At 39.1% G+C, this 21,595-nt stretch overlaps 1 protein-coding gene and 1 long non-coding RNA gene across 2 annotated transcripts in view; one reads left to right on the top strand and one right to left on the bottom strand.

Moving 5' to 3' along the window:
* LOC306960201 overlaps positions 1-21,595 on the top strand; it is a 508,646-nt gene that overhangs the window by 485,907 nt on the left and 1,144 nt on the right. The window lies entirely within an intron of this gene.
* On the bottom strand, positions 4,549-16,926 carry sypl1 (synaptophysin-like 1). The gene is made up of 5 exons (XM_079552534.1): positions 16,701-16,926; positions 10,083-10,201; positions 8,178-8,382; positions 7,813-8,004; positions 4,549-5,146 (listed from the first exon to the last, which is right to left on the bottom strand). Exons 1-5 carry the CDS (start codon positions 16,770-16,772, stop codon positions 5,018-5,020), a joined length of 717 nt encoding a protein of 238 aa, XP_079408660.1. The 5' UTR covers positions 16,773-16,926; the 3' UTR covers positions 4,549-5,017.

The raw sequence follows: 21,595 nt of genomic DNA, 5'->3' as shown, positions 1-21,595 counted from the left end.
TCATAATACAAAAGAGCGCAGTTTTATTGATGAAAATCCTTCTCGTTTATATTGTTAAATACGATAACGATATATTTTTCTTTTGCGATAAATCTTGAATGTTCATATCTCGATATCGATACGATAACGATAGATCTTTCAGCCCTAGTGCAAAAAGAGTTCTCCTTCCATCGTAGTTACTCAAGTCTAAAAACCATCTCAAGGTAAAACATGTTGGTGCAAACACAGAGATGTTCTTGATGCTAATGTTAGCGTTAGCCTCAAACAAACACTCCAGCCACGCCCACTCTGAGCCACAATAACCCTAACCATTGTCATTATAAGAAATGGCACTTCGATTTCTGTTTACAGCAGTTGTTAAATACTTAAAGGCGCTTTTTATGGCCCTTTTGCTTTATTTATTTTTTACTGTTATAAACATGTGGCTTTATTATTACTGTTTAATGTACTCAAGTTACATGAGTGACCAGAGTTCCTAAAACACTTGAAAGCTAAATAGCTATAAATGCACTTTGCCTCTGTTACTTGAATAACTATACAGATAGAGACATGTAATTAGCTCCATTAAAACATTTTAATTGAGTCCCACCACTAGTTTTCAGTTGAACTTTCATTAGGTGTTTTGAATAAAATCTTTTATTTATTTATTTGATAGGGACAATGCATATTGATGAACAGTTGCACATGACCACTGTAAATATGCCAGATTATAGCAGGGATGCTAGTTTCCATCTGTAGTCCCGAGGCAGGCAGCACATACACAATTTACAATTTACAATTAACATAATGTGACAACAATAAATGCAGTAACAACTAAAAGTGTTCACAGGCCTGGTTTTCCTTTAGCCACAGTTTAAAACGTGCTGTGAAAGTGGCCAGAGTTGGAGTCTCTCTGACTGATAAAGGGAGACTATTCCAGTACTTGGTGCCTTTTACAGAGAGCACAGTCTGTCCAAAGGAGGTTCTCCTGTGTGGAACCTCACAGTCTCCTCGAGCTGATGCCCTGGTGCCCATCCCACTAACAGACTTTGGTTTGATGAAATCCTGCAATGGAGGTGGAGCAAGTCCATGCAATACTTTATATACAAGGCAACCATATTTAAAATGAATGAAGTTATCAAAATTGAGTAAATGATGCTTCAGCTCAATATGCAGTTTGCAGAGTAATTGTCCATTATAAGATAGTCGACCCAACATAAGCTATAAATCGACATCAATGAATTATATAAATGTATGATTTGATTTGACTGTCAATCAGTGTCAAAAAGCTGATAAGTAATAATGCTGCTCGATTTTTTTTTTATTTTTTTATATCGACCATAAATAGAATGGCCGTGTCTTTTTGGCTGCTCCTCCTGTAACCCAATACAAAAACCAAATACGTGACAGCTCTCACACAGTATCACAAGTTGCTCACCTTCTTTGCCGTTCTTCAAGGCTTTGCTGGGGCAGGAAGGCTGCGCGTCGGGCGAATCTGCGAGCGCAATGACAAATCAACACATCAGCCACTTTCATCGACACGCCACGGGTTTCACAACAAACTTTAGGGGCCATGCGCACAGAAGCCATGCTTTGCTGCTCTGCTCTGACTACGAGGTTAGCAGTTAGCCTGCTAACGCCATAGGTGCCTTGCTTAATCAACAGCTGTCAAAGCTACAAACTTATATGTTGGTGCTTGGTGGGGATCGGTAGTGCGCACATGCCTCTTTGCGCCAAGTCCGCAGCGTAAATAAAAACTGCAAATGCGCGCAAGCACGGTGGCCCGGCCAGCGTATTACTACTGCATTTGCTCGTAGTATTTTTTGACAGATAGTTTGCTGCGCTTTGACAGACCCTGCTTGCTGCATGGTGGTGGAGGAGCTTACTCAACTCTCAATCACACAGTTTCCCACCACGCACTTCCCTGACACTTCGTCCGCGAAAACAACCAACGCCACCGCCGCGCGAACTTACTGTCAACAAAAGATAATTGAACCGCACTGACGAAGGAAGACCAAGGCTGACAGAGGAAGGTATCCGGACTTGGTATTTGGCGAGCCAGAGTCGCCATTGCTCTTCCTTCTTGTTGCTTTGCCGTGAGCCGTTTCCCCCCCTCTCTCTCTCTCTCTCTCTCTCCCTCTCTCTCTCTCTCTCTCTCTCTCTCTCTCTCTCTCTCTCTCCTTCGCACGAAAACGAAAGAACGAGATATGCAGCTGACGTCGCCGTCGTGCAGCGTCGGAGGATTTCGGCTTTTTCCGGACAGTTGACAGGTCGAGCCTATGGTTGAGCCACAAGGGCACACGCATGGGTTCAAAGCGCAGAATGGGGATGCACATTCCTATATGCTGGAGATCACTCTAACTGTGATTTAATAATATCTACATCAATTGACTTACGCGCACCAGCTTTTTACAGGAGGACAGCTGATGCACAGACTGCTTATCCAGAAATAATGACGAGCAATACTGAATATATAAGTGTGTGATTTGGTTGTTTGTTTTGTCTTTTTCTCTGTCATGGTTTTAGTCCAATTTCAGCTGTTTCAGACCTGGTTTAGTCTTGACTTAATTGTGATCTAGCACCGAAATATATTACAAGGAAGTAGCTTTGATGTGAAAAGCTTGAGAACCCCCAGACTGTAAGGAGAGACTTAGTATGGGCTGTGTGTGGACATGCATCTTATTGTTGTTAATTACACATGTGTCTTTCACCTTATGCAGGCCTGTCTATGGGACATTGTCCTATGTTAGTGCAAACAAACCATTAAAAGATACCACCAGTCACAGAAGACCATGGCTCTGTGTTGAACCATGGCTCTATGTTGCTCTCTTGTGGCCACAATCCAAAATTGCACCTGAATAAGAAGTCAACTCTTGTCTAAGACTCAAAACAGCAATTAGAAAGAAAACTAAAACACATACGTACATCGAAATGTTAACTACGTATTTCTTTATGAACAAATACATAATTTTATACCTTACGCTTTGTATTGTATTGACATTATACATCAGGGGTAGTAAACGTCAGGCCCGAGGGCCAAATCCGGCCCTGCAGCACAGCACCTCTGGCCCTCAAAATGATTTTGAGAAACACTATCACACAAATCCAAGAGTACTTTTAACAATATTAGAGTTAAATGGGAGGAAATAAAGGTAGAAATACTGTCAATACACCCAATTAGGTCATATATTATGTAAAACACTGGAAAAAGAATAATCGTTTTAAGGAAGAAATCTACTTGAATCTACTTCATCTACTTGAATTAAGAGATTAAATCTAAGGTGTGAGTAGATTTGTTCCGGTTTTAGATGAGATAAAACCTCTAGTATTAGTTATTCTCTTAATTCAGATAATTTTGTGTAATTTCAAGTGAAAAACAATTATTTGTCTGATTTCAAGTGGGCTTTATTCTTGTTCCATTGGCGCTAGCATTTGTATCTTGGACTGGTTCAAACCGACTGAAATTCAACATGGAAGAACTTTTATTCAAGCAATTTCAAGTCATTTATCTTATTTAAGATGGTCATTATACCAGTGTTGTGCTTTACTTTGGGCTAATAATCATCGGCTTCGGTCTATTTACAATAAAGAAAATCGTCCCTCCGCCAAGAAAACTTGCCTACCCCTGTTATACATCAATCATTGCATAACACTTTTTATTTCTTAATTAGAATATTCACAATCTGCTGCGTCCCTTTTAAATCAGAGATGCCAAACAGGGACTTGTCAGGCTTTTACACTGGACTACTTTCTTGAATATATGGAATATATTGAAAATGCACACTCACTTGTTTTAAAAACCGATCAAGATTATTTTATTCAAAAAAAAAAAACTTTACATAGAGAAATCAAACATGACCAAGGGAAGTTAAATGGTATCACACACAATGGTTACACTACCAGGTATAACCATGGTGCACCACACTGTTCTTCATTAACATAAGTTTTCTACCTGGCGAGCAGATAATGACAAACAGAACAGTCTTGGGAAAAGTATGCATAATCGAATCACTGAAAAGTACTATTAATGCTGCTTTTGCATTTCATTGGTTTTCATTACATTCATCCTTAAAATAAACTACTACATTCAATAATTTCTCTAGTAACTGGCACACTGTAAGTAAATAAATCACAAACATTTAGAGACAGAAAAGACCAGATGAAACGATACAATTTTGTCTGAACCCACACACACTCAAAATGACAAATGAAATGACAAATTCTTCATAGAGGGCTCACGTTTTGCGGGATATTTATCCAAAAGCTTTATAAACCTTCATTCTCTGAAAATATGAATTCACATGACATACCAGCTAACTGAGAGGGAAATGATGCTGACAATAGTAAGTACTATTATGTCTAAGAAACAAGTAAAATAAAAAACTGTACAAAATCTGTAATGTCGTGAAACTACTGCAAATAGTAACGTTGGTCACTGGTGAAAAAGTAACCATATTTGCATTCTGCCTTAAGAAATTCAGTCAAGAGTCTTACCTGGATGTAAAAATAATTGTGTACCAAACTATTACTCACCATGCTGTACTGTATGTTCAATAAGTTGCTAAATGTATCAAAAATACAGAGCAAGTAATACAAAGGCACATTGAAAGGCTTCATTCATATTTTGTACTGGCTGAGATGTACTACAAGGCACATATTTGATAACATAGTATCTAAACGGTCTATCCTCATCAAACGTATAAATACTAACCTATCCCTGATATGGCTGCTTCTCCAAATCCTTCCTCTTTGTCAATTTGTCATACCTATGCACAACAAAAACATCACATCAAGTTATGGAGGCTGTTGCTATGGTAACAAAGGCTTGTGCCCTATAAGATCAACTTCATATATGGCGATTGCATGTTGATGCCTAAATGTAGTTGGCTGTCTGTGTGTGTGTGTGTGTGTGCGTGTGTGTGTGTGTGTGCGTGTGTGTGTGTGTGTGTGTGTGTGTGTGTGTGTGTGTGTGTGTGTGTGTGCGTGTGTGCGTGTGTGTGTGCGTGTGTGCGCTGTGTCTAATTATATCCGCTCTGTCCTATATAGGCGCTGGGACTTGCTGGTGTCCCGGTCCGGGCTGAGAGAACTTCTGAGAGTGCCAGCGCGTTTCTTTGTAAACAAACCAGGCATTTCCGGCCCACACGAACATGTTCAGGTATCCAAACACCTGTAACAGAGATCAGAGTTGTAAATGTAAACAAGGCTACTAAGTTTAATAAGGGGTTCCTTCAAGAGAAAGTATAAGTAAAGTTAAGATATATACACTGCGTTCCAAATTATTATGCAAATTACATTTTTCTAAGATTTTCTAAATTGTCAACTCAAATGAGAGTCAGCATAATTTTCAAGTCTTTAACTGGTAGAGGATCATTTAAATGTGGTGGCAAAAATCTCCCAGTGATAACAGTATTTTTTTCAAAAATAAATATAGTAAAAACCTCAAAATCTACTGTTCCAAATTATTATGCAACTCATTGTTTCAATACATTTTAAAGCTTGTAATTAACTGAAAATTGTCATTTGTTGAATTTGTAGCATTAGGAGATCATACTTACTGATATCAAAAGCTATTTCAATCAAAAAAATATTAACAGGTCAAGTTATATTTTACCATAGGAGCCCTTGTGTGATAGGATCTTCAAAATTCTTAATTCCGTTTCTGTTCATCAGCATTCAATGAACAGTTTAGGGGAGGCCCGGATAGATGGTTTATGCACAACTGTAGCCTCTGGAGGGTCCTACACCTTGATGTTCGGGAGACTCCAGAGGCACCAGCAGCTTCAAATACCTGTCTGCTGCTTTGTAGCATCTATTCTCTTAATCTGATGTGTTTGTCTGGCTGAAACCGTCCATATTGTGCCATTATCTGCACAAACCGGAGTGTGCTTTGAATCATCCACAAATCTCTTATCAGTATGATTTTGCTTAATCTTTCATGAAATATCAAAGGTTTTCATACCTAGACCAAGGCATTCAACTATTTCACGCTTTTCATCAGCAGAAAGACCCTTTTTCTTTCCTATATTGCTTGAAAATGATGATCTGCATAATAAAGTGGAACAGCCTTTTTCAGTAGTTTTAACCTGAAAACTAATCATCCCAGGTCTCTGAGATTAATGTCAGTGATTCATAGAGCCCCAAGACACGATACCATCCATGAGTTTCATTATTATTGTTTTTTTACCTTTTTGACACAATAATCCAATTTGCATAATAATTTGGAACACAGTGTACAGTCAAACCATTTTTAGTATTTGTATGGAAAATGCACGGCTTTATAAATATAGTTAAGAATTAGATTATAGATTAACATTGCTGTCCACATTTTCTCAGAAGAGCTTTTCTGCAATTATTTGCCACATCTGCTCAGGGACAGATTGATGGAGGTGTGTTGGGCTGATTTATTCATGACATTCATGTTTAGTCGACACTTTAGAGGGAGCTTTTAAAAAATCAGCACAAAAACCCCCCAAAAAACGGCAAGTCTCTATCTCTTATGATTCTAAAATTAAAAAGTGTACAACATAAAATGTATGAAATAGATGTACAAACTTGTGACCAATATTTACTGCAATGTCCCGGACCAATGGTGGTGGTCGGAGGGGACTGTTGGCGCAGATGTGAGCAGCCTCACTTCTGTCAGTCTACTCCAGGGGAAACTGTGGCTACATGGGTGTCATATGAAAAGCGCTATACAAATAAGATTCCCTTCCCTAGAGGTGTGACTGCAGCTCTGTAGCCTGGCCCGTCAGTCTGGGTCACCCGCAGGTTGAGTGGATCAAATCTCTGGCCAAATTTGTCTTGACCAATCACAGCATTGGAGGCGGGAGTTATTTTCTGTTTATTCAAAACTGGAGATTTCAAATGTATTTCAATATAAAGAGAAAGCAGTGTGTGTATGGCTGGCCAGGCTAGGAGTTAGCCATACATCGCTAAAGCCGTCTTGTCTCTGGTCACGTGTGGGCCGTACGTCCTAGCGTTCATTGCTCAGCTGTGCACCCAGAGCGTTCATGCTTGTGCAGTGAGTTTTGCAGCTCGTTTTCTCTTCTCTAAATGGATATGGACAGGGCAACAGACGTGAAAAAGTTGGACCCCAGTGCAGACGTTAAAGGAGCAGTTTGACTAGTTTGACTGTGGAATACTGACAGGAACGCATCGAGTGCCTGATTTAATCGATGCAGCTGTTTAGCTCTGCGCTGAGATGTAAGCGTCTTCCGCTGTGTTTCACTCTGCACTTGTTAGTCCCGCCTCTAGGCTTGATTTCAAATTCGGCCCAAACCGAGCGGGCCCAGACTGACTTCCCATGTATCACGTATCAATACAATACATGGAGGAAGACACGCTGGCGGACCAGGCTAGCAATACTGCAGAAGTTCTCCATCCACCACCACCAAACCCATTGCCACAAGACATTTGTAGACGCAGTACAATAGACAGTTGAGGTAAAGAAGCGGCAGTGTCTTGCTCAAAGACACAATGGAATTAACATTTCAGTTTGACAGACTTCACATGTCTACACTTTCTTTGCACTTAGCTTTAAGGATGGGGTCATACTGCCCTGTGTTTATGGATTTTTTAAATCTCTACATTATTGTGTATGATCTAGCATACACTATGGCACTTGTTTACATATCTGTATTTACTGAGTCTATATAAGTTATAAGTTATTTCTACTCTGTAAACAAAAAAAAACTGTAGAGGTATAAATATATATGCCGTTAACCACTCACAAAGACAGCATTTTTGTCAGGACTTTGAAAGTGAATTGCCTGTAGAATTCTATAAACCCAAGCCCTCAATCAGATTATTCGTTTCCTGTCAGTATCCTCTCACCACAGAGAAGTTGAGGCTCCGAAGGTTGGCGAAATCTGTGACAGAGCAAGTGACGTTGTTGCCTTTGCATATTCCCAGAGTGTTGCTGATTCCGGCTGAGTTTGTGGCATCTTTCACGTTCTGCAGACCTTTAGCCCAGGCAGACGAGCACACCAACCACAGGAAGACCAGGATGACTGTCAGCAAGAAGTCCTGCAGGAGAGAACAACACGTGATACATCTGATGAATCTACTACCTGGTGCCAGAAGGTGAAAGGTATTTGCTTTTAAAGAAGGGTACGTGCAAACAGCCCTGTCAGTCACCCCAACAATTCATACATACAGTATGCACCCCCTGGTTACCTATTAAGAAAGATATGACTTACAAAAATGGGCCCAAAGTCAGAGTCCTTGTAGACATGCATGTATCCCAGATAGACCAGCAGAGCGGCCATACTGTAGAGGAAACAGACGACTCCCGTCCCAACGAAGAACTCAGACGCAGACGCAGCGTCCCCCACCAGGAACGTGGTCGATACCGAGTGGTTGCACATACTGGTGTTTGAGGGAACCAAAGGGACCTGGGACAATCTGCACACAAGACCAGTAACCAGATTATATTAAAAAATACTTTATGTTCCTGCAAATAACACAAATAACAGAGATCCTCATATACTGAATTAATATTATGATATGATGTTGCTTGGTCTTGTTGTTTTCTTTAATGGTAGCACATTCATTCTTTAGATTTCACAATGTTCACTTTTCAGCAAACATCAAAAATGATAGTAGTTCAAATTAATTGAACAATTGGCTCAGTATGGAACTTATCATTCACTAAAAAGACTAAAATGAGGCTAATACATGCAAAAAATCGTGGTGAAGCTTGAATTGAATTGAGATTTAAGCTATTAAGACAAGTTCTGAATTCTAGTTTATCAAATTGCTGTAATGGCATAACAATGTTTTATTGGGCCGAAAAGTCCCACTGAGATTAAGAATCTCTTTTACAAGTTTGTGCCGTGCCGCCCAAACAATACGAGTAAAGGAATGATTGTTGACATGAGAGGTTATAGCACAGCGGTTCTCAAACTGATGCACGTGTACCCATGGTGGGCTTAGGGTATTTGCATTTTCAAACTCTATTTCTTTGTAATTAGAGATCATTTAATTTATGCTTAAGTAATGCATTTAAATTGTGTTTATGATTAAGATGCTTTTCCTGGTTTAGACATGGTTTGCACCTAGGTTTAATGGAACTTAGTTCATTTTAAGTCTATTTTAGATGCTTTTTGAGGCTCAAACACTTTATGCCGTGGTACTTATTATTATTATTCTTTATTTATACAGGTGGTCTCTTGAGACTCAATGTCTCATTTGCAAGAGAGACCTGTTAGGACATACACGGTAGATAACAGTCAACAATAAGACGACAGTAGAACAATTACAACAACTTTAACACAATACTAACAAGATGTATAAGACTTAAAAACAAGAGCAGTCACATGGAGGATACTCCTTTAACAGGGATTTAAACTGATTCTTGGAAGTTAAAATATTTTGCAAGAAGGTACTTGGTGTGAAAAGATCAACTGGTTCTCGAAGATTTGGTTTTATCACAGTTCTTGATCACTTAGGAGTTTATCTACAGGTATATAAGCGTTTTTTTTCTTCTTCCAATTTTACAGAACATTAATAAATTCAAGTTATAGATTCTCATAATTCTGGTTTTATCCATTGTCTATATCTGCATTTCTTGTACTCCACATAAAAAAAAACATTTGCAAACTATAAATAAATGTTAGTAAGCAAGGAGTTAATGATATATACAATAAGATGAATGTCAATTGTAGATCTTACATCTCACATCTTTTAAAGCATGTGTTCATTATGAGTTCATAATCAACTTATGTAGTTGGTTAATAGGTTAGGTATAGGTAGTTTCCTTTAGACTAGTTTGTAAAATACCTCAGCATTACCAAATTCTCGTTCTCATCGTCAACTAAAGGTTGACAGATGACAAACATCTTAAAGTTGGCCTGTCAGATGGTGTTCTCTTTTCTTGGCTTGAAAACATTTACTATATTCATCTTTTGTTTAGTTTGGGTCATGATTAATCAGTTTGTAAATGCTTAATAGATATCCCAGAGCATGACAGAGAGTGACCCATTGGAGGATTGTACTGTATATATGAAAAAGTGTGAGGCTTGTGTCAGTGTTTGAGCATGGAGCAGCATAAAACTACAATCTCTCCATCTCCATTATCGTCATGTGGTTATCTGCCAACTCACCTAAATGGGTAGTGAAAGTTGGCGCTGAGAGTTTCATTCTTCCCGTCTCCACAAAAGAGAGTGATGACATTGGTCCCTGAGAAACCGCCGCAGCTTCCAAACGCAAATATGGCTGTGAGCTGTTTGGACAAGACAAGAGAGAGAAGCATGGAGAGCTGAGAAGTTGGTTTTATAAGGCAGTACAACCACTCAAGGGGGATAGAAGAATAGAAAAAAAACATTTTAGATGCTGTTTAAGTTTAGAAATTCGCTTTAAAACGGTTGTGATTTAGTTTGCATTCACCCACACATATACGTAGGTCGGCAAACTTTTGAAAGCACATAAAATTTGACCCCATGCAAGAACAAAGCTGGCAACCAAATCCGTGACATCAGCGGAAAAGACCCCCAGAGGCCTAAGTAACTTCAATTTCTTCTCCAAAAGCCTCATAGCTTTACAGCGCTGTAGAGCACTTGTATAGTAAATATCTTCTGTAGAAAAGAGTACATGCATTTTCACAGGTCAGATTCTTAAAACCTTTCGAGTTGGTTGGGGCCGTTCTGCTGCAGCAGCATTCCTTCTCCCATGAACAGCGTCTGATTTTGAACATGTGACACCCCTACAGGCATAGAAAAAATATGTACTCAAGTAAAAGTGTTGAAACTTGAAAAAGTATTGTTAAAATAAAATAAAATCTGTTAACAAAACTGTTTTTTTTTTTTTTTTAAGTTTATTTTTATAGAAACTGTTGCTGCCACTGGGACCACAACAAGAAGTAGTGATAGAATTGCCACCACTACTATTTTCATCTTCATCTTCATCAACTATGACTAGTAATTACGGCTGAGTACTGCCGAATGGTACAGTAGGGATAATGAAAGTTTGGTCCTAATCAACTTAAAGCAGTACTAAGTAACTCTTGTCCCTAGAGGCCATAAGCGCAACTGCAGGTGTCGTAGCAAGTTTTTTTACTCATTAATTGTCCGTGAGAGTAAATACTACGCTGACAGAAAAGACAAAGGGAGAGAGGGATATTGCACATCCAATTACTCAATGGAGATCATTTTCTTCACTCAAACTTGGCTGTAAATACTTTTCATGTGGCGCTAGCCTGCAGTTAGCTTTGCCCGCTAGAATGTTAGCTTCTTCTTAGTAATTCCATTAGTGTGTATTGGTGGCTCCAGTCCGGTGGCAGTCAAGTTGCAATTGTGCTTTTCTGGTCAGAGACACCAGGGGGAGATGAAATGCCTTCCAATCATCCCATTAACACTTGTATTACCCCCAGAGGGGCTACGGAAAGGATTTATTAAGGTGAACAAGTTACTTCAAAGCCACACCGAGTAGAATTTTACCCAATAAATAAAACTGAAATATAAGCATTTATTTTATGACAGATATTTTTATCATCGAAAAATGAACAAAATGAATGAAAAATACCTCATAAATGTACAAACAAACATTTATGAGGCTCACCCCTCCGAAGATATGACTGGAGTGGGTACGTCTCCTGCTCGTCTCCATGGAGATGTGACTAAAGGCAGCAGAATTTGAGATTTAAGCAGATTAGTTCCTCATCCAAATCCATTCTTTTATTACCCACTGCAGTAATGGCATTTTCTGTGTTGAGCTGGTCATTGGGAGCATGTTTTGTTTTGCCGCAACAGTATAGTCCAAAATGTTACGCATTGTACCTTTAAATAAACAATAATAGCAATGTGCACAGGTTTCTTGTGCTTGATAATTTGATCATAATTAAATGACTGACTGAACCAAAATCCCAAAGTTTGTTTTATAGACTGAGCAAGACAAAATATACTTCACCAGACATGTTTTCTTATCATTCTCACTCATTTAAATGTATGTTTGGCATTTGCAAGGATGAATGAAATACTTTTCTTTATACACACATGAATTATTGGTTGTATATAGTTTCACCATAAAGCACCAACTCAACCACAAAGCAGAGGTCGAAAAAAAGCTCTTACAAGTAAACTCCAATTCCTCCCCTTTTAGTTCTGCACATAGCCATCTTTCACACATTCTTGGTTCGCTTAGTCTCATGTCTGCCCATCATCACATGCTCTGTCTAAGCCTCCCACGTTACCACAGCATTTTTGCCTCTTCTTCTATTCTGGGTAATCATTTTCATAAGTTTTCAAGAGTGACTGCATCTTGTGATATCTAATTATAAACTCCAGCAGCGGTTTTCTTTTTCACCGAGTCAGATCCACCAAGCTCCACAACCTAAAACTGATTTCCTTAAAGTTTGTCACATCAGCATGACCGCACTTACTTTAACACCAAAAAGCCTTACTATAGCATGAGGGTAGCCGTTAGCTTGACGCCACAAAAGCCACCGACACACACACAGCCCCGGGCCTGGTCCAGATGTTGAGCCAGATGTCACTTCCTGTTCGTTTTTGGCTACGCACCACTGGACTTTGCACTTCTCCCTCATTCATGTATCACTCTCACTACAAGGCACGAAAACCACAGATCGCATATAGTGGGAAATAACATGGCACATGCTGTAAATAATTCACCCGTCATTCAACTTTTATTGCTTGTTTCTGTCGAGAAGCCAGTTCCAAATGCAAAATGGCCCCGTTAGGCGGCAGCGGTTAGCGAGGAGGTCTCCAGTTTCGATTTGGGAGCACACTGAGAAGTTGTCCAAGTAAAACTGAAGGAATGGATTAAAAGCGGAGACTCTGTGCTGCTTAATGGCCAAGCGGTGAAGTGTAAAACCCATGCTGGGCCCTCAGCATAGTGAGCTCTGACAATTTGCAAGTTACACCAATATTTGTGTATGACTTTGATGTGTGAACTTAAGTACTGACTTTCGGAAATATGCAAGTACCATCAACAGTCAAAGAAACCAATTAAAGTTATGTAGATTTCAATTGGTGTCTCAGTTCGCAAAAGTGGGTCCCTGCAGGAAATTTATTTACACTAGGGGTGTCAAACTCATTTTGGGTCGCGGGCTGGAATTCAGCTCGCACGGCGGGTCGCGGGCCGCATAAAATAGAGATATTTTTCCAATAAATGAATAATAATAAGCTGTGATTTGGTCAAAGCCCCAACTTGACTGTAGCTTCATAAATAACAACAGCTTACACTTGTATTGCACTTTACAAGCCTGTGTCACAAGTTCCTCAAAGCACTACATAGTAGTCATTATTCGTTCACTCCACACTCGGTGCTGGTAAGCTGTTACTGAAGCCACAGCCGCCCTGGGGCAGACTGTCCATTTACCACGTGGCTATATAATGTGTTGTTCATATCATGAACTCTTATTATGTCAGTGCCCTCTGCTGGACACGTGTGGAACTCTTTCCTTTTTTTAAATTTAGTGCCCCCTAGTGGCTAGAATGAGCATTCTGGTTATTCTTTAAAAAAAACATAACTCTGCTTAGGAATGGGCTAGAGACTTACTCATTTTTACATACTCTGAAAATGATGCTCTAGACGCTCAGGACAGGGGTCGGATTAAATCATCTCGCGGGCCTGGCCGTGTGTTTGACACCCCTGATCTACAGTTATTTCTGAAATGGGTGTGTATCATAAGGTCAGTGAGTCCAGCAATGCCGAGGACATGACCCATGACAGGAAGTGCACATTTACTCTCTTCATTCCTTTGATTCAACAACTTTGCATCCTCTGCTCTCATGTGAAATGAAACAAACATTGTCATTTGTCCACTGGATAAATGGATGAACCCTTTGGAGTCCGAGAACCTATGCAACATTCAGCCCATCCCAGCTTTCCTGTTTACAACAGCAGATCCTATCACTAAAGGTATTTATCAGCTGTGGTGTTTATGGGGTATGCAATATACAAGCATGTGCTAGCTAAGTCATACGTTTACATTTGGAGGAGGCATGCCACACTATGTATTTGAACTACAACAGATAATCTGACTGATAAAGTAGCAGGGATAGTTTGAAGGCCATGATAGTTTTCTTGTGCTGGAATAAAACAGCTATATCCTAAAACTATTGTAAAAAATAGCGCTGTATGTAATTAGAAAGCTGTTGTGAGCAAACCGGCTGATTGGTTTATATTACTGTGGCAGTGTCGCTCCCTGTGAGATGTGAAATGTACTTTTAATTTGATAAACATCCCTGTGAAGAACTGGGATCCTAGCAGACGCCATCAATTACACAAAATGAGGAACAAAACAAGGGTAAAATTTAACTAAATTAGGAAATGAACTAAAACTGAACTTGTACACACTGTTGTTCTATGCGAATTGTTGTCGTCTTACCATATTTTACCATTTATTATTTATCCTATTTATTGAGTAGTCTTATGCATGCAGCATGCCCCCTATAGCCTTATAGTTTAAAGTTGTATAGCTTTTACTTTTTTTTAATCTAGATTCTGTGTTTTAAATTCTATGTTGCACGTCAGCACAGAGAACAATTCCTAGTTTGTGAACCTGTTCTAAAACCCTGGCAACAAAAACGATTCTGATTCTGATTTTAAATTCTGTTCTTTGTTTGTTTTTTGCTGAGTTTGCAGAAAATGTGTCAATCTCAGTCAGATGAAGACTTTAATGATGTTGCGATATATGTGTGTGATATACTGTGGCTTCTTGCGATATGGATATTGCAACACCTAATATTGTGATACAATATTCTTTTGCGATATATTGTGCAGCTTTTCGAGACACTTCACCCAATGTGTCTGATTTGATTGATTGTGTGTTGTGTTGTCTGCTGGTTGTTTTGTGAAGGATAAGCAATGGCTACAGGAGCACCACCACATGAGTAAAAAAAAGTATTCATCATGATTATCAGCAATGTTGGGCAAGTTACTTTAAAGGAACAGGCCACCGTTTTTCCATACTGTGATATGTTCTTACCTGAGCTTATACGAGTTGAAACGTACCTGTCTGGTCTTTGTGTGTGCCCTCAGTCACGCAAAACGACTTGTTAGCATTTGGCCTCTCCCAACATATTCCTCCAAACGGTGGTGATATTGGAAGTGACCACGCTCTTCCACGGGCACGCACAAAGACCAGACAGGTACGTATCAACTCGTCTAAGCTCAGGTAAGAACATATCCACAGTATGGAAAAACGGTGGCCTGTTCCTTTAAAATGGTAATATATTGTATATTAGTTGTTACAGCTTTAAAAATGTAGTATATCTGTATTACATATTACTGTTTCAAAAAATGCAGCTGAGTTACACTACTTTGGGTCACTTTTGAGTCACTTTTGGCAAATAAATATAAACTGAAAAGAGTAATAATGCCACTGTGCATTACTATTACTAATCCCCATTCTATCATATTTTGTTTTAATGAAGTTAGTTACAAGCAACTGCAGATCTTACACACCAGTATCCGACTTGATTTGGTGATGCATTTTATTTGGGGGGGAGTTTGGGATTTTTTGTTCTTACATCATTAATGTACTTGTAACTTGAGTTACTTGAATTGTGATGTCTAATATATTCCCGTATTTTGTTTAAAGAGACTAGATGCAAGTTGGTCATTTTATACTCACTACTGCCACCTCAGGTCTTATGCATAACTGCAGTCTCTATATTAAGCTCGTGCATGACAGCAATTCAGACCCGAATTAACAACTTTTTGAGTGACAGTGCAGGATTTTAGAGGCAGTTGTAGTGAATAGGTCTGAGCTCAATCTACACATTAGGACATGGCTGGAACATGTAGGGGGAGGAAAATACCTAGTTTTAACTCTGTTTAAACTCAGTATAGGCCCTTTAATTAAGTATAGGCCCTTTCAGTGTTAAATTCCTTAGTTACTGAAAAAAGTGATATATTTTTGTAGCCCGTTATTTTTGTAATCCATTACCTCCCACACTGATTATCAGAGGAGGCTGTGGCTGAAATAAGTAATATTATCTTCTCCATATGTGTGTGTTTGTTTCACTACAGTCAAAAACAATTTATAAAGAATGTTGTTGAACAGGGTTGGATGAGGCAAAACATTACAGCCTTGCACACTCACGGCGTTGTTCCTGAGTCAGATGATCGCCTCTAAAACCTTGTGAGTCCATTGTGAGAAAATAGAACAGCAGAAGAAAACGGCATTACCCACGATGACCCAGATATGCAGCATAAATCATTACTGGAGCCGCTGTTGAGACACACTTACGCAAATGTATAAGTAACCAACATGTTACACGGTTATTTCAGGGTAAATAATTGTCAAGAGAATACTTTAATGCCTAAGTCCTATGTCCTCTGAAGGGCACGCCTATGGCAGCTCCTACTATCAAAAATGTTTCCAAAAAAAAAAGTTCTAAAAGCAGTTTCAATGCAAGTCTAAGGTTTCCAGGTATCATTTTCAATTTGGCTGCATTGCAAACATGATATTGTGAGCTAAAGTGCTCCAGGCAAAGACTCGTTTTCTGCGCAGACAATTGAAGTCACAGCTGCTGCAAAGACGTCAAGACTGAAAAAGTGCAAATGCAACTTTTACGCACAAATTACGCACACAGTTATTGAACTATACCTGCATGTTTTGCACTGGCGTAATGTCCTAATACAGCATTTATAAGTGAAAACTGGACACCCATGGACCGCGCCTCCCTACATTGCTGTGACAGTCACTGCTTGAGAAAAAAAAAAAAAAAGAAAGAAAGAAAGAAAAAGTGTCTTACCCATTCAACAACTTTGACAAAACCAAGAGGTTCCTTCAGTGGTGATAAATTCAGTCTAAATCCAGTCATCATGATTAAATCGGTGAGTTCAGCTCTTTATCCGGATGTTGAACTGTGGATGTTGGTCCAACAGAGAAGAAGTGGGAGTTGTTTGACACAGTGACGTGGTTTTACTTTCCGCACTGCAAAAAAAATTACCAAAGTGTGTGATTTAAAGCGTGTAGACAAATTGTTTCAAGTTTATTGAGGAAATAACGGTTCTCATACACATCTCCAAGACCTAAATGAAAAGCACGCGTAATTATTTATATTCAAAAACTCACATACTTCAGTTCGTGCAAATAAACAGCATTGGATTTTTATTTTTTATAGCGCAGACGGAAAAACCCGCTGCCGTCCGTTGTGAACGCGACTCCGCAGGCAGCTTTTATTGAAATCACCGCTTATCAGAAAAGAAAAGTATTGACAAAGGAAATCATGTTCTTTCACCAGCAAGATACAGATATTGGTGAGTTTTTCAAAGTTTCCAAGACGTCCAGATGTGCTCACGCTGCAGTGGCATAACCTCCATGTTAAACCAAGACACGTTTATTGTAGAGCTTCACAGTTGCATAAAATTAAAAGAAAGATAAAATAAATCCATAGAACATCAACATAAAAAAAAGAATTAAAAAAATGACAGCATACTACAAACTTTAAGTACCCTATATAACTTCATGAGCTAAAACCATAGACTGTAAACGATAAAACTCCACGTTAAGTTTTCGGAGGATAAAACGCAAAGGGATCGTCCAGCAGATTTTCATTGGCTCCATCCATCCTCCACTCCAGACTCCGGGGGCAGCTGTTTGCTGATGCAGCAGTAAGTGCGTACCGCCTCGGAGGCTTCCCGGGTCATATGACGCACAGCGAACCACAGCTCCAGCTCAGCTCAAACAAAGAAATAACACTGTCCTCGGACACGTCACCGGCCGTTTGTGAAAAAGTGTGCCAAACAAGCCTGTTTACAGGGACAGCCAGATGTTTACACACATAAAAAGATACATTTGCATTTTTTGTTCTCACCAGAATTAACTTTTACTTTTTTAAGATTAGAAACACACAAAAAAGCCAGTTTGCAAATAATAATAAAAAAGACTTAATTTCCTGTCAGGCCACTGAATATGTGTCCAAAAATTAGATTGTTTAGCCATAATGACCATCGTCACATTTGGAGGAAAAAGGGGGAATCTTGCAAGCCTGAAAACACCATCCCAACTGTGAAATACGGGGTGGCAGCATCATGCTGCGGGGCTGTTTTGCTGCAGGAGGGACAGGTGCACTTCACAAAATAGATGACATCATGGAGAAAGAAACACTATGTACAAATATAGGGGCAACATCTCAGGACTTCAGCCTGGAAGTTAAAGCTTGGGTGCAGATGTATCTTCCAAATGGACAATTCACAAAGGATATGGCCAATACTGGCTACAGAATGGCTTAAAGAAAACAAAGTCAATGTTTTTAAGTGGTTATCGCCAAGTCCTGATATCAATCCAGTTGAAAATGTATGGGCAGAGCTGAAAAGGCATAGGCACAGAAGGTGGCCTACAAATTTGGTCCATTCCTATGAAGGAATGAACCAAAATTCCTGTCCACTATTGTGAGAAGCTTGTGGAAGGAAATCCAAAACATTTGACCCAAATTATGCAGTTAAAAGGCAATGCTACAAAACATTAATGAAATGTGTTTAAACTTGTGTAAACAAATGTGCTGGTGTACATTTCACTTAGGGCTATTTCACAATATTTTTTGAATTATTTTAACCATTTGATGAGGTCTACCTACAAACCAATGTGTACTTTTATTCATGTACAGCAGGGGTGTCCAACCTATTTCACCCGGCGAGCTACTTGTACACAACCAGAACGTCGGAGAGCTACTACACCCTGGAGAATTAGTAGCCAAGATAGTATATCAAAGAAAATTACTTTGAATTAAGTGCTTATACTTTACAAGATTGACCCAACTGTTCCCAGATTGCGCTCAGCATGTTCAGAACAAACAAAAAATGCATCTAAAAGTTGAGTTATCATGCGTATAGTTATGTAGAAAGTCTTTGGCGAGTTACTGGCAGGAGATCCCTGATGTACAGCATACCAAAGATACCATATCCCCATAACAAACAAACCACTCATTTCAAATTGACAGGGTGTCATCTTTTATTCATTGTTTTGTCCACAATATAGCAAGTTGTGTTAAAATATCAGCCTTTTTTTTTTCGGGAGAGAATTTGGGACAACCGACATATACATACAAGTTAAACAGCAACGACACAAAGAAAAAAAATATTCACAGACGTTTCTCATTCTTTACAAGGCATTCATTCAAAAGAGGCTAAAATCAGTCACTCGCTGCCTGTTCAGTCAAGCAGGCTTTGATGTCATTCAAATACAAAAATGGTCATTCTGACAAAAAATAATAATCGTATTCACTGTGGTTTTCCCCCTAGCCTGCCATCTACTTCAGTCAAGCTATCTGTTGTAATATCTGTACAAGTGAGAAGGCAGTATGGCCGCATCATTTGAAAATAATCACATTTACTGCAATGTTTCTGGCATTTTTATCCATTGTCATACAAAATAAGGTTTCTCTGAGTTATGAACCAAGATGTATCAAAATACAAGCAACTAAAATGCCCAATGTAAGTCAGTGTATCGTTTGAAAAGACCAGGGCAACCTCCAACTGGACAACAGGTGAATTGACTGTGAATCTACAAAAATTGGAGGCGAAAGGAAAATAGCCACTTTTGGAACGAGTTTCTGAACAAGGGATGGTCGAAAGTGAGACAGCGACATTACAGAACATTCCAGGCACATGTTATGATGCTGTGGAGAAGTTAATGTATTTCAGTAGTAAGAAAAAGTGCACTAAAACATAATTTAGGTGATAAATGTTATTCTATAATATATTTTATTATCTTGCATATTCAAATTTTGCATCAAGGACTTTTCTTCTTTTCATTGGAATGACTTTATTGCTACAACTAGTTAAAGCAGTACTACATAACTGTTGCCCCTAGAGGCCATAAGCGCAACTGCAGGTGTTGTAGCAAGTTTTTTAACGTATTAATTGTCCGTGAGAGTAAATACTACGCAAACAGAAAAGGCGAAGGGAGAGAGGGATATTGTACATCCAATTACACAATGGAAATCGTTTTCTTCACTGAAACTTGGCTGTAAATACTGTTTAAAGTGACGCTAGCCCGCAGTTAGCTTTGCCCGTTAGCATGTTAGCTTCTTCTTCGTGATTCCATTAGTGTGTATTGGTGACTCCGGTCCGGTGGCAGTCAAGTTGCAGAGACACCAGGGGGAGATGAAAGACCCCCCAATCATCCCATTAACACTTGTATTACCCCCAGAGGGACTATGAAAAGGATTTATTATGGTTATTAAGTTACTTAGTATTGCTTTGAGTTTATGTTGTTGAAAAAAAAAAAAAAAAAGACTAAAAAACCTACGGCACCTAAAATGATACCGCCTGGGGTTGAATTGACTAGTTATATATTCCTACAGGTTACATGCAATCCTGGCCTCTAGATTCTGTAATATCCTCTGGCTCTGTTACGCTCTCGTTTAATAAATCACACCACAACACTTCATTAGAACAAATGTACAGCTCAAACAAATGTGCCATCACTGGCTGTGTGTCCTTCTAGAAACAAAGGCCAATAAAATCAAAACAAAAGTACTTCTCTTGTCATCACAAATCCACATACATTTGCATAAAGGTTTACTACACAGGCCTTTAAATGAAGGTGGGGGGTGGGGGTGGGGGTGGGAAATCACTTCACCCACACTTTCACACAAACATGGGTCCAATCACACGTCAGAACTACCAAAAACGAACACGCGTCAATCTTGGAGCCACGTTAAATCCCTCAAACACATAGCTTGCTTTTCTCCAGTTCCGTGAAGACGACAACTGTGGACTTTTACATCAGCTCTTGGTCTGATACAGCAGAGAAACATGAAGACCCAACCATGCACATTCTTGGCTCTACCTATAAACTAAGATTGTCCAATTTGTCTTTGTCCAAATTCAGCACCAGGTTATTGGAAGGTCATATCTACATACACAAATTTAAGCTTAAGGAATGTAATAATTGAAGGGGGGATAATACGCTTCAGCTTCATAAAAGTTCCCTCATCAAACTCGTACTTAGGATCTGTTTTGGTTTTTTCACACAGTAATTCTGTCATCTCTAGTACTGCCTTAGACTTGTTCTTTTATCTACGTACATGCAGGATTGACAATTTGTATTTAATTAACATAAATAGCACAATATCTTACAATGTTTGATTTGAAAGTGTTTTCAATGTGCTTATTTTACTTTTTCTGGCTTACCTTAGCTTGGAAAGAAGTGGCTGGAAATGCCTTAGCATTAATATAGTATATGCTTAATAATAGATTAAAATAACAATGAGCTCTTGGACTTACTTACTGAAGCCATTTCTCTGGCTCAATACAGAACAGTCTTGACTGAGACATTGTCTCTAGACTACAACAGTGCCTTCAACTTCAACTGAGGAAAATAAAGCAGCTATAAGTATGTCGTGCCACAAGTTGTGACATCAGCAGGTGAAGACGCAAGTGTTTAGGCAAGGAGACCGAATATGCAGGTCTACATAAAGGGACTATACGGGGTTTAAAAATGTTAAAATTATTTATTTTCATCCCCCTACATGTTCCAGTAATGTCCTAAAGTGTAGAATGAGCTCAGACCTGTTCATCACAACTGCCTCTACAATCCTGCACTGTCACTCAATAAGTTGTTACTTCGAATCCGAATTGCCGTCATGCACAAGCTTAATATAGAGGGTGCAGTTACATGTATGACCTGAGGTGGCAGTAG

This window comes from Gobius niger (assembly GCF_951799975.1).
Source record: "Gobius niger genome assembly, chromosome: 2".
Lineage (NCBI taxonomy): Eukaryota > Metazoa > Chordata > Actinopteri > Gobiiformes > Gobiidae > Gobius > Gobius niger.
The sequence above is the reverse complement of the archived record's forward strand: the minus strand, read 5'-3'. Positions and strand labels throughout refer to the sequence as shown.

Bases quoted from the DNA above. Each gene is read 5' to 3' on its own strand.
- sypl1 (XM_079552534.1), bottom strand. From the start codon at position 16,772: ATGATGACTGGATTTAGACTGAATTTATCACCACTGAAGGAACCTCTT. The intron at 10,202-16,700 runs GTAAGACACTTT...TTGTCCAAACAG, and splicing joins TTGTCAAAGTTGTTGAATGG to CTCACAGCCATATTTGCGTT. The intron at 8,383-10,082 runs GTGAGTTGGCAG...TCTTGTGTGCAG, and splicing joins AACTTTCACTACCCATTTAG to ATTGTCCCAGGTCCCTTTGG.